The following is a 13733-nucleotide window of genomic DNA, read 5'->3' as shown; positions in this document are numbered from 1 at the left end:
AATCAGATAATCATGATTCTTAGTACTTATATATTTATGAACTGATTTAAAGGCAGACTAGGTTAACTTAGTTGTGGGTGAAACTCAGGTGCTTCTACTTTCTTTATCAAATGACAATGAAACAATCATTAAGCCTCTTACAAGTCATTAGCTATGATTGAATTTTATTTGTATTACTTTTAGCCCCACATTTTTCAATTTTAAAATAAAATCTAAAAAAATCTCTTGAAATCTAAATCCCCATCAAAATCAGCACTAACTTTGGTGAACTCTGAGGAAGTCTTCAGAAAACAAAGTTGCTGACGTCAGGCGGCAACTGTATTTTGTGCTTTTGCAAAGTCCCATGATAATGAGTTTATTTTCATAGGTATAAAAAGTTTTGGAGTACTTACAGAAATTATTCATGGTAAGAAAAAAATTATACAGCGGTGCTTATCTGTTCATTGAGCAACAACTAATCTTGAAAACTCTGACTGAAAACGTTAGATGGACCTAAACAACATGTGAAGGCATCTCACACTACACAGCTTTGAAAATAATTATGTGAATTAAAATTAAAATATTTGTTTGTAGAAAGGAAAAATTAGACACAATATCTGCAAATTCTTTCCCTCAGTGATCTCTGTTCATCTCTGCAGTTATCTGTCAAAAGAGCTGTTAAAAGCTCTCTTGGTTTTCTCTTTTTAAAACTGCAGAGGATAAGATAAATCAGAAAAAGAGCACATTCAGTCTGGTTTTTTCAGGGAGCTGGGATTAGCTGACTTTGAAGCTCCTTTCCTTTTCTGACTGCTGTGACTCAAAGAAGCAGTTGCAGAAACCTGCACCTGTGAGGACCCTCTGGCCAAATTAAGTCACAAAGATTGATCGCATGCTTATGTTACACCATTTTATGAAAAGCAAAGTGCTGCAGCTTATATTGACATTTAAAGATTTTGGGGCGGTATAGAAGGAAAGTTGTAGCAATTTTAAATGTTCCTATTTGGTAATAAAAGGTGAAAAGCAAGTTGATATAATTTTGTTACAAACCACTCCAATTTTCATTACACATCTAACATCACTGATACTTTCAAAGGGAGCAAAAAGAAATATTACTTGCGGTTGAAAAAGCCCAGGATGCTCCACAGTTTCGCTGATCCAAAGGATCATGAATCCAATCAGGCCACTCATAAATGGCTGAAAAGATTGCAGGAAACTTTTCTTCTGGAAGTGACTTACCCTAAAACAAAATGTAGAAGATCTGTAAATGCTTAATTTCCTTAAATATGATAAATTTTATCGTAATTTTGTTTTTAAAATTCTTAATTTTTAGACTGAAGAAACCTAAAGCATTGGCCTCTGTGATTTCCCAAGCAACTCCATGGTGGTCTCCCCATGGCTGGGTGCTGCAGGTCCCTGAGAGCGGGACGGTTCTGGCATTCAATTAACTGAGTTGGAAAGCTGAGCTTCAAGACTGCCAGCCTGAATAACCTGACCAGCTCCTCTCTGATTTTTATCTCAAACAGTGATTCCCTATGAAATTTGCTAAGTGTGACCCAGCTGGCATTTTTGGAAAGAAAAGCCCTCTGCTACAAATAGAGTTGAAGTTAAATACCTGTTACCCTCTTCTCCCAGACACATGGCTGTAGGTAGGAAATTTTAGTCACTGTGGGAGAGAAATAAGTATAGTGTATAATAGATTTGTCTTATACATAGACGTTATTCAATCTGAAGCAATTATTCCTTTTCCAGAATAAAAATCAGTTATTTTTCTTCTGCTTTTCAGTTTGATAGTGAATTCATGAAAATTCATTATCTGCTCACTAAAGCAATTTGGCCAGCCTAATTCATCTTCCAGCCTAAATTTATGTCCTCCTCCAAAGTCCTCCAAGCTTTGAACAAATATTTGCATATGCAAGAGCCATCTGGTACAACTGCTAATAATCTGCTTGGTGTTCAACATAGCAAAATTATTGACCCTTTTTTTTTACTGTTGAACTTCATAGAATGATGGATTATGCTGTGCAAGGAAATAGGAATAGCCACAGAGAATTGAAGTATTAGGCCATGCAATCAGTCTGTTTCAAAAAATTCTTGATAACTTCAGTTCCAGAAGGAAATGCAATATACAAAATAAGATAATCTGTTTCTGAGCAAAATACTCACTGATGCTTCTTTCTCATAAGCAAGCTGAAATTGTGAAGCACAATGGCTTCTATCCTGTTTAAATTCTGGGTACCCTTGCTAAAACATTTTTCTAAATTGTTTATGTGATTCATAATCATAAAACATACCTTTGGCTAAGATTATTTAAACTTTTGAGGCCAGTTCTTTCAAACTATTTTAGGACATTTTGGAGAACCAAATTTTAGCCCTTTGCCTGTATCAATATCACTTTGTTGTGTACACTGTGAAACAGCAGCACCTCCATTCAGTTCCTGCACCTGGATTTGCCACAGAGAATCCCCAGCTGAGAAAGAGTGGGTGAGGAAAAAGGAAGCTTGTTCCTCAGGTCTATATCTGACATTAGGTTGGGATACAGCCTCAACAGGCAAATTGATACAGTCCATGTGTTTTCCCAGACCCACTGGTACTAGGTTGAGCAGGTTAGATGCAGGCTGTGAGTCCTGAATCCATGAAGGAATACTGCAAACTGTTAGGTCACTTCAATGATTTTGAAAGTCTCACCTCCACCCATACAAGGCCAAAAATTTTTTAAACCTTGCTAAAATATTAATCTCATTATTTTGCTTAATCAGTTTCAAAGACTGCTTTTTCATAGTTTTATATACATGGGACTTGCAACATCAAGTGACACTCGGGAAGCAGCAACTAATTTAAATAATAACTTGACAAATTATCATTCTGTTCATTATTAGTGAGTAAGCACTCACTAATATCACAAAGATTTACTTTGAAGATTAAACATACAGGACAAATCCCAGACAGATCGAATTTCTTTTATATGATGAGACTAACAACCAGTAAAAAAGCAAAAATTGGCAAATATTTAGCACAACTGTGTGGGTAATGGCTGCTTATAATGCTCATTATGATGCCTCATTACAAATGAGCCCAATGAGAAAAGCAAAATTCTAAATAGATCTCCAGTTTTGACAATGTATTTCTTTCTGTATTCCTAACCTACTGTCAATGTATTTATTAGCTTCTGATTGTAAATCCCAGGGCAAATTACTCATTAACCCTCAACCTTGTCATTTAGAAATACAGGACTGATCTGTAGCCAGAAACATTGGCCTTTTTTCTGAAAAAGTTTCTACCCTGATATTGAGAAGTGCTGCTGGTCTATGGCAAATATCAAGTCTAGACAACTGTTTCTCAATGTATGCTCCATGGACCAGCATCAGACAGCACAAAGCAATCAGAAAAATGACTGGTGAACTATTTTTAAACCTTTATATGTACTCTCTGCAGTGAAGTTAGCAGCCTGGCTAAAGCGGGAAGGTAAGAGGACATAAAAGAGCACTCAAATTTCAACAATGAATTCTTCAGAAAAGATAGATGACCAATAAGAGGGAAAAGGCCAAAGATAACTGAGTTTGCAAATGTGGAAATAGTTTCCCTGTGGAATAGCTTTTTTTGGTTTTTTGGGTTTTTTTTAATGTAGCAAAAAGATCCTGGACATCACTTGCTTTGTGAAGACCAAATGGGCATGAATGACCTTCAATTTGCAAGAGAACTACAACTGCTGAGGCTTTTTACTGTGAAAAGCCATATACCAGTGGAACAGAGGCTGTACTTTGTCTACTTTTCAATTGTTTTTCTGAGCCTCTTGATATTTATTGAGAAAATGGTGCCTTATTACTGAATTATGTATTTCATCTTCTTGTAAGATGGCACTCAGGTGAGCACCTTGTTGCTGGGGGTGCAGATCTCACCATTGCAATGTACCTCTTGCCAGAACTTGTGCTGACAGAATACCACCAAAAGTGCATCACAGTGTTTTTAAAGGTGTTGCAATTATTCTTGTGCTACGTGGAACTTCAAGAATGATTGCACTGTCTCCTGCAGTGAAAATGCCTTCTCAGATGGAGGAGTTTCAGCTTTTTCAGGAGGCAAACAGGTTTAGTGGTGCATTTAGCTCTTGGTCTATACTCAGGTCCAGCCATACTGTGCAACAGAGGGTCCTCATTTCAGATTTGGTTCTTGCTCCATATCATTGTCTTTTGGGTGTTCTAATGTACCATTATGACAAACTTCCCTTCCAGAAAAAAGTATCACCTTGTTGAGCAGGTAAAGTCTTTTATTAAAAGCAGAACTTTTAAAAGCTCTATGAGCAACTTCAGGAAGTTTGTGATTTCCCTGAGAATATTGCAGAAGCTGAGAAAGTCACATGGAGAGTATTATTTTATATTTTTAGCTTTTGTAAGTAGAAAGATTTCCTAGAATGCTGTGAAAGGTACGTGATTCCAGCAACACGTAAGGAAGTCTCATGATGACTAAATGCATGAATGTGCCAAGTTGGATTTCTGGAGAAAAATGCATTGAATCTCCTTGGGTGTCTGGCAGTGCCAAAGAGAGTTGGGTTGTGGCTCATAGATTTCATAAAACAGCAGACAGAGAAAATATGACTGAAAAATGTATCTGTAGAACAAAGGCTGTGAGAAGTGTACCAGGTAAAGTAGCTACAGGAAGCTTAATAACAATTATTCAATAAGCTGGATATAATGCAGGACTACTGAGTAAACAGCTGCTACAAACTGAACAGAGGAAAGGAAGTATCATGAAGAATTTCTTGAAACCTTCCCCTTTCCTGTTTTCCTAGGTGGGATTTGTCTTACCTAGATACCTAGCAATGGAGATGTCAGTCTCTGGGCTGGGTACATGAAATCCAATTTTTGCCTGTTCTATATAAGCTTCACACTGTATCCCTCAAGGAAAATGCCAGAAACAACAAATCAATCCAACTCTTTTGAGCCTCAGTGCAGTTCACTGGTAACTCAAGGCAGACACCTACTAAATTTAGTTAAATTCTTTTATGTCATTGTCTTATTTTGACCTGCCATCTTCAATTCAAATGATCCTTCTTTGGCTGCCAAGAGTAGTCCAGAAAATCCTACAAGGCAAAACTCCAAAGCTTAATTCCTGTCCACTTCTTGCTCTGGCAACCCTTCAGAGTGTAATTTTGGTTGAGTTGGCCAATCTGGGCCTGAGCACAATGCCTCACTCTGCTGGTGCAGGGAGCTGGCATTGTGTGTCACCAAGAATGGTCTGAATCAAGCAAAAGGGTTAGGACTGCCCAAATTATTGCAGAGGCTGTGCCTTCTTTCCCCAAAACCCATTCAAGAGGCAGCTCTACACTCTGTCACCACAGTGCCTTCTATCATGTGGAAACCCTTCTGCCACTGATGCCTAAAGATTTTTAGCTTTAAATATGTATTTGTGTATATATATATATATATATATATATATATATATATATATATGCAGCTTTGTAGATTTTTAATATGCAGCTGTATAATTTTTCATGCTTTCTCACGCTTCAGAACAGTAGATCATCCTTTCTCACACATTTATGCCACCTTCTTGAAATTCTATTTAAAGAAATAGTCTTATTTTCAAGAAAAGCATTTCTAACAAGAACACCCCTGTTTTGCACCAGCACACAGGAGACATAACAAAATACAGAGCTGAGAACCCCTTGGAGAGACACTGAGAGTCAGGCCCAAGGGTGGTTACCAGAGCGACTGGTCTCTTATAGGATGTACTTGCTGGGTATCTTAATTAATTAAACTTACAAAATTTGTGGAAATCCAATTTCAGGTGTGCCAAAGATATTTTCTGCACCTGAAAGCTTTCATTAAAGAACTGCTCTTTATATTATCACCTTTAATATTGTTTGGAAAGTTTCCTTTGGATTGTAGAAACAACACATAAACAAGCATCAGCAATTGACTTTTAATAGATAATGAAATGGCATCACTTGCCTGAGCTATAATGAAGGCAAAGATAAACACCTGTTATACTTAACACTTTTGCAAACCTTGGATCTATCTGTTTATACTTTCACTTCTAATTTCACTCTGGTGAGCTAGTTAGGAATGGTTTTTTTGGTCTGTGAACTCCATAAATTGTGTCCTCTAAGAAAGAAACTAAGTAACTGATCCAAAGCATTGGAAAAATCACTCTGGATTCAATAACTTGTATTTTTCTTAAATTGCTTAATCAACGTACATAACTTAAAGTATATTTGCTTCAATGCCAAACTAATTTCAGCATAAATAAATGATAGGAAATTCAATTTAGCTGTCACAAAAATTGTCATGGCCAAGGGATTTAGAAAGCTGGTAGTAGAGAACCATTTCATTTTACAATGATTCCCATAATTTTGCTGTCCATTTGTTCAAAATCTGAAAAAAGCTTTCACAGCTTCTGTCAAAGATTGCTGTTTAGTCTCAGCTGTTTTCCTAAATGAACTATGCCCAGATGCATCTTTCAGTGGTTACAGCTGTGTGTGCCAGGATTAGCAAATGGAGAGAATTAATATGGAGCCCTCTTGAGGAAGTGAACTAAAATGATAAATTAATATTGCTGCAGAGCTTCACAGTGATTAGGATTTTCTTTTGCTCCTTCTTATTTGATTTCTGTCAATAAGGCCAGACATTCTATGACTTATAGAACTGTCCCAGGAACATCATATTCAACATGGAAACATTTAGTGACAAAACCCTGAATCATACTCTTATAATTGTCCACATTTATTTTTCTATGTGATAAGGTTATTTAAAACAATTAACAAGTGTACATGACACTTACAGGAGCTTCTCTCATATTCAGCAAAGAATGAGATGGAGGGAAAGTGCCCAGGCGCTTTTTGAAACCTTCTTCCACTGTCATTCCCCAGAACTGACTGTAGTTGTCAGCTTTCCATCTTCCTCACAGATGAAAACCAAAAAGCAAGACCCAGGTTAGAGATAACATTCACATTAACACGCTGCTCATGTAAGAGTACAACAGCAAAAGCATCCAGAAATAAATTTTTGAAATTGCATTTCAAGAACTTGCATTCAATATGTACAAGAAAATATTTGCTATGGACTTTTCCACTGCAGATAAGTGCAGGATGGAGCAACACAGCAGTATATGAATAGTGGTGATTTGGAGTCAGCATCACATCAGCCTGCAGGACATGAATGTGCAATACTTCAGAGCAGTACTGGCAAATGAGACACTCGGTCAAAATGGTGCTGTTCTCTTGAACTTATGCTCAAGTCATGCTCCAGCCCAGATTCCCACTGGTAGCAGCCTCGTGTTGTGAGTTGCAGTGCACCTTCAAGCTCTGGGGCACCAGAAGAGAGATACTATTGAACCCAGCAAAAAGCCCAGCTGACACCTTCTGCCCCAGTTTTATACCAATAGCCACTGTGAGAGAAAGGGCTCCCCATGATTCTCTAAGTATTCCCTTGCTACTCTCAGGTGGACCCAACTCAGATTGCAATGTTGATTTTCAAACTATATGCACAACACAAAGAAAACCACCCTTGCAGCCATACACTGTGGGAGGAGGGCACAGGGAAAATGGGGCGGGGATGCCTTGGGAAGACATTCCTGTCTAAATGTCAATCAGCCGTGGCTCTCTCCCCAGTTCTAGAAAGTTCCATGTTCTCCTATTCCCCATTGGACTCTGTAACCAGACCACCCTCTCCCCACATTTTTATAGGTGTACCTCATATCAACCCCACCTTGTCCCCTCCTCTGAGCCCTCTCCCTACTGGTTGATTTGTACCCCAACCCTGCCTACCTTCTCCCCTTTATAAACCCCAGTCCCACCCCGGTTCGGGGCTCGAGCTCGCCCTGGCACTGGCTCCCTTCGGCTGCGGTGGTACCCCTGCTTCCCTCCCTCCTTGGACCCTCAGACCTCCCTGAAATAAGCCCAGTTGGATTTATGCCAGTGTCTCGAGCCCTCCTTCACACTGGTTGCACGAACGATAACCGTCCGGGACTGTGCGCACAGGGGGCTGAGCGGCCGCTCCTCCGGGATCCACGAAGGAGTCGCTCTGCCAGCACCTGCCCAGGAGTTCCCCCACAGGAGGAGCTATCCCGTAAAACACATTTGGAACACACTGAAATTTACTACTGGATAAGGGCTGAGTGACAGGGGAGAGAGCATTCTTTTTACCAGTTTCTTTCTTGCTTTTGTAAGAACAAGGAGTGGGATTTATACTGCCCAAAAAAGTCTCATTGCTCTTGGTCTCCCTGCGGTCAATGAAAAGTGCAAACACATGTAGAAGTTGAGTCATATCTCACCTGTCACCCTAGGATAAATCTCAAGGGTCACAACTGACAAGAGACAGGGGCCTAACTTGTTTTTTTATCTTAATTCAGTTGCTTTAAATGCCTCCCGTGAAGTACAAAATGTTTCAGCACTCCTGACAGCTTGAAATCCGCGCAAGCTTCATTGGTGAATTTGGCACCCCAGATTCTAGGGAGGCTGCCCCTGTATCTCTGTCTGTACACAGCCAGCAGGCTCCCAAGGCACAGATCCAGTACTGAGGTCCCTAATCTCTGTGCACTAGCCACAGGAACAAGACTTTTAGTAAGAAAAACACCAAGCCTCCCAAGTTCTGATGATTGATCCCCATTTCACCCATCTTCTCCACTTCCAGTGCTACATAGAGTCCTGTTACATGGAGCAGTGCTCTCAAGGGAGCAGGAAAAAATTACTTTAAATATCTATCCCAAGTAATAAACACAGTGAAGAATAGGGGAAGATGATGCAAATCTTGTTTTGAGAGAAAAGAAATTGTTCTAAATTTGGGCAATATTTTGGATAGATGTTTACAGCAGATGTTCTCTTACCAGCATGAGATGTTCAGTATCTTTCCATTTGAAGCTTTATAATCTGCCAGTGATTTGGAAAGTTTCACAAATGCATACTTACTGTCAAATTGCTGTAATGTATTTGGAGAAAGAAGGGGTGGGAAAGAGTGCATACCTTGTTATTTGCACATACACAGAATGAGCAATACTGTGATGCATAACAAAACTTTTAAATAAAAGGGTTCTCACCCAAAATCTCCAGAATTGATGTGCTGAATTAAGTCTTGGCGAACAAGGCATACGTCTGTTGAACATTTCCAGAGACTGTTGAAACATTTGCTGAAAGGACAAGAATATCATTAAACAAAAAAAAAAAGAATTGTCAAAGGAAAAATATGCACTTTAACAGCAGAAGGCAGATGGAAGGGGGAAAAACGTGTGAGCAATATAATTGTCACAGACAGTTTATGAAAACATAGGATCATTTCTTCCTACTTCACCGTCTAATGAGTTGGAACAAGGTGGGAAGGTTTACAGTTTGTGAGAAAGGTCATATCTGAAACATTTTGCTTCCATCTTTGGGAGACCAAACCAGGGAATGTAACGTAGATGTTGAATTCCTGAAAAAATGTGATGTTTTGAGGAAGTTTTACTCTGGAAACCCAGGAAGGGTTTTATGGCCCCAGACATTGTGCTCCAAGGACTTTGGACTAAAGTCAGCACAGTGGGAACTCCAGCCCTGTTTGGGTGGGGCTGGAGCCCTGGGATTCCTACTCCAGGGTAGGGCTGGTTTTTGGAGAGGCAAAGCCCAGGCAGGCAGGTGCCAGGGCTGACAGCAAAACTCACCTGCCTGCACTGTCTGCTTCTGTCCCAAGGCAGAGAAAGGGGTGCTCAAAAAATTCACCCCTTTCCACATAAAAAAAAAAAAAATATATATATATATATATATATATATATATATATATATATATATATATATATATATATATATATATGTGTGTGTATATATATCCTTTCCTTACAGGCTAATATAAGTTCTCATAACTCATTAAAGAAAAATAAAAAACACCAAGGAGGAAGGATTCAATAAAATTTAATGATATTTGTTATATTTATTTGATCTGCATTCAGGTCAATGCCCAGGTCTAGACTGAAACCATTTCAATTTAGGTTTGACTGAGCAGAAACAGAATTAGGCCTGTGAGGAAGAGATTTGAATAGTCTAATACTCAGATCTTGATTAGAAATTCCAGTTTCCCTCTTGCTGTTCTTCTAAATTGACTGTAATCTACCTCCACAAAACCTTAGTACTTAGCACTACTTTTGCAGCCATTTTGATTTGATTACATGTTTAGTATGAATTTAAAGTTGCTCTCTTCTTTAATTCCTGTTTCATGACATATGCTAGATAAAATTCAATTCGCAGTTCTCTGAAACATTACCAGGAATTGCAGTTGTCTTTAATTATTGTTCCTTCTCCGTAATATCGGCCATCTTTATAACAACCTGCCAACATAACATATAGATGTGTGAAAATAAAATAATTCTTCAAGTGAATTACTGAAAACTCTTGCTACTATTGTATTAATTGGTTTTATGCAGTATGCTTGAATTATTTAGTTGAAAGTCAGCAATATGGTTCCAGTTTCTTCCAAGTAATGAAGCCAGTTTAATGTATTTTATTTTTTTAGAAAATATATTATCCTTCATAGTAAATAAATTCAGCATCAGATTCAAAACACCCAATGAAGAATTACTATCTTATATATAAATAAAAAGTTCTTCAAATAAAGTTATTTCCCAATATTAAAAAGAAAATATTTCTATTAAAGATTATTTTCTAATTGACAATTAAAATAGAAATAGGTTTTTACAGGTATAGAATTTATAAAACTAGTGAATACTCCAAAAGTATTGTAATAAACTCTTTTTCCTTGCCAGATTAATTCCTCTTTAAAAACAGACAGATCAATTGCACTTCAAGGCAAATGTATGTTTCATGCACTCTCCAAAACCCACCATGAAACGTAAAGTGAGGGATGAGTTCTCCAAAAAAATACATCCCTCTCATTTGTTTTAATTTGGTAACACTTCACTGAGAAAAGATTTTGTGTGCGTTTCAGTATCTCCCACATAAATTGCTTCATCGGTGCATTTGATTGTCAAAGCTTCAGTGGAAGAACGATCCGGAAGGCCTGCACATGGTGTTGGACTGAGTCAGGAGCAAGCACCGTGCATTTATCACACGGCTCTGTGTTTCCAGCCTGTTCTGACAGCTGAGCCTACAGACACCATGCTTCTTCCCCTGCTGAGAGGGCCTGGACTTGCACTAAACTACTTTGTCCCAGGTTTACTTGCCCACTCCTCACTTGTATCCCATTGGCTGTGGTCCTCTTCCCCCACCTCCCAATCCCCCAGGTTTAAAAGTCTCCCGCCATGAGGCATCGCTCTCTTTTTCTTCACCTGAGGGGTCACCTGGATGATCTGGTATCTCCTATCAAGGAAATAAATTTAGGACTTTTGTCCCCATGTGGAGAAGAGCGCTTCTCATCTTTTGCCTTTGTCCATGTAAGATGGTATGGGCTGGGGTCCATAGCTAGCCAGATTGGACCCAAACAGCGCGCCAGACAGGGATTCTTACAACTGGTGCCCACATCTCCCATGAGGTGTGAGACCCCACGCAGCAGCTGGTAATTCATGTGTGGACTATGTCAGCTTTTGGGACTTCCAGCTTCCTCTGACTTCGCCGCTTTTTGGACGGCGCAGAGTCCAAGTCAGGAGGGTGAGATCGGCAGCCCATCCAGCCGAAGGCAGACCGATCTTTTCCTCCAGTCTCAAGAAGCTCTAACGTGGTGTTGACTTGCAAACTGGCATGGTACCTTGCTTTTCCCCAGCAGGAGTGTGAGGGAGGCTATGCCCCTCTCATGGCCAGGGCTGGAGTTTGGCTGCCCAGGCACACACACACTCCACCCTCGGCGGCCTGCACTTCCTTCCTTGCCAGGACAGAAACACACTCTGAGCCCTACATGATTACATAACAAAGTGCAGAAGGGAACTAGAGGTGATTATTAAGTGAGTATTAACTATAAATGCCTTTATTTCCCTGCTGTTAATTCAGCAGGCTATGGGAGCTAGCACAGGTAAAATAGATCCTGCCAAGGCAGTCTGAGGCCCAAAGTGTCTGCTGTAATCCAATGTCAGCTAAGAGCTGAGGTATATTTCACAGAATACTCAAAGCAAATTACCAAAGTGCCATAGTTTGTCACAGTATGTAACTAAGTCAGCATCAGACAGTAGCTGGAAGGAGGATCAAGCAAGTTATTTTAAAAGTATCAAGAGAAGTATTGATGCAGCATTTGAGAGATGGAACAGCCCCTCATTGGAGCTCTGCTGGCAGGGCTCACTGCCTGTGCCCAAGATAAAAGGCAAACCTGGACTAGTACAGAAGCAGCTTTACAATGATTTATGCTTAGGGAATTGAAAATTAACACTATGCAGTTTCTTTAGCCTAGCCAAGTTAATATTTTGTGGGCCAAGAGTACTGCCTGAGGCATCAGTGAGACAACAGAGTTTTCTAAGCTAAAGGACACATGAGAATACAGTGAGGTTGTCTGGTTCTGAATGTATTAGGTTGGAATATTAATACATTAAGTAGGAAATTAATTAATTTGAAGATGCAGCTTGATGACTTTGTGAATGAAATTTTATGATGTGAAAATCATTATTGGAAAGAAGAAGATTTGAGAAATGGAGACTTCCTTCACAGTCCAACATTCGTATACCCTTAATTGTCCTTATTTAATTTGTCCCCAGCATTGGTGTGAGTATTTCTGCCCGTGAAATATCTCTAGGTTTACTCCCTTGTAGGTCAGATCACATCTGTCATGTAAAAGCAATCAGCAAACTCACTGGATGTCACTTTTACACCACCAACAGGGTGAGACCCAGTGTGTGGGCTTTCATGAGGTCTTTTGTACCACCAGAATAACTGAAACAAAGAGATAAAATAAATAATAAATAAAGTCCTGAGATAAAACTCAAAAAGTTCTTCTAACAACAGAATTTAAAATATGACTATAATAAAAAGACCCTGAACTTCTATTTGGTATTTAAGGGAGGAATGTGCAGTTTCTTCTGAAACTACACATGAAAGCCATAGAAACAAACTGAAGGCTGGGTTTATAAAGGCAGGCTGGGTTTATAAAAGCAGTTCCACACAATTAAATCAATACTGACCCCCAGCATGGTGCACACACATGCAAGAAGTCACAGTGTTTCTGCTTTAGCCTCTCAGTGTATATGTGGAGATCCAGAAATAAACCACTGAGCAGTTTTATTGCTGTACATTCCAGCCCATGTAAAACACTTCACTTTATTGGTTTATTTAAAGAACTATGACTCAGGAGGCTCTGAGAGCAAAACCTCTAGCAACCAAAAGATCAAGACCTTCCAGGTAAAAAATACTTTGGCACATGTGGTCTTCAAGTGCTTAAATAATTCTTAGCCTAAGACAGAAGTGTAGTCTCATTTGCTAAAAGTCAGCTAGCATACTTATGTCATTTCTAATGATGCTTCCTAATTTTCTTAATTTTCAGGCATTTAGTCCTAATTGTTTCTCCTTTTTTTTTTATTCCAATTCCTCAGATATTCCAGTTTTATAAAGATTCTTTAGAGATGGTTTTGTTTGTTACCTTTTTTCCCCTGCTTAATTTTGGCTTTATTATTCATCTTTTACCCTCTAAATTACTTACATAATGAATATCCAATAAAGAGATTTTTAAAAAATTCACACTTTCCATCTTTTTAAAGATGACATATTAAAAAATAGTATAAGAACAAATATAGGACAAGTAAAGGTACTTTAAATATAATTGCTACCCCTGGCAGGTATGTTAGGAGTTGCAAACAGCTAACACAAATGCAAAAAATTGGATTAAGAAAGCAGTAAAAAGATCACCCCTCACCTATTCCCTTAT

General features: G+C 38.9%; 1 protein-coding gene across 1 annotated transcript in view; it reads right to left on the bottom strand.

The window, feature by feature from the left end:
• Window positions 1-13733, bottom strand: part of TINAG (tubulointerstitial nephritis antigen) — a 38133-nt gene that overhangs the window by 22800 nt on the left and 1600 nt on the right. The window contains exons 2-5 of the mRNA XM_066545879.1: window positions 10200-10263; window positions 9007-9096; window positions 6754-6868; window positions 1093-1216 (exon numbers count right to left, since the gene is read on the bottom strand). Of these exons, the coding sequence (XP_066401976.1) occupies window positions 1093-1216; window positions 6754-6868; window positions 9007-9096; window positions 10200-10263 (393 nt within the window). The remainder of the gene's footprint in view (window positions 1-1092; window positions 1217-6753; window positions 6869-9006; window positions 9097-10199; window positions 10264-13733) is intronic.

This window comes from Molothrus aeneus, chromosome 3 (genome assembly GCF_037042795.1).
Source record: "Molothrus aeneus isolate 106 chromosome 3, BPBGC_Maene_1.0, whole genome shotgun sequence".
Classification (NCBI taxonomy): Eukaryota; Metazoa; Chordata; class Aves; order Passeriformes; family Icteridae; genus Molothrus; species Molothrus aeneus.
Note: the sequence above shows the minus strand (reverse complement) of the source record. Positions and strands in the feature narration are given on the sequence as shown.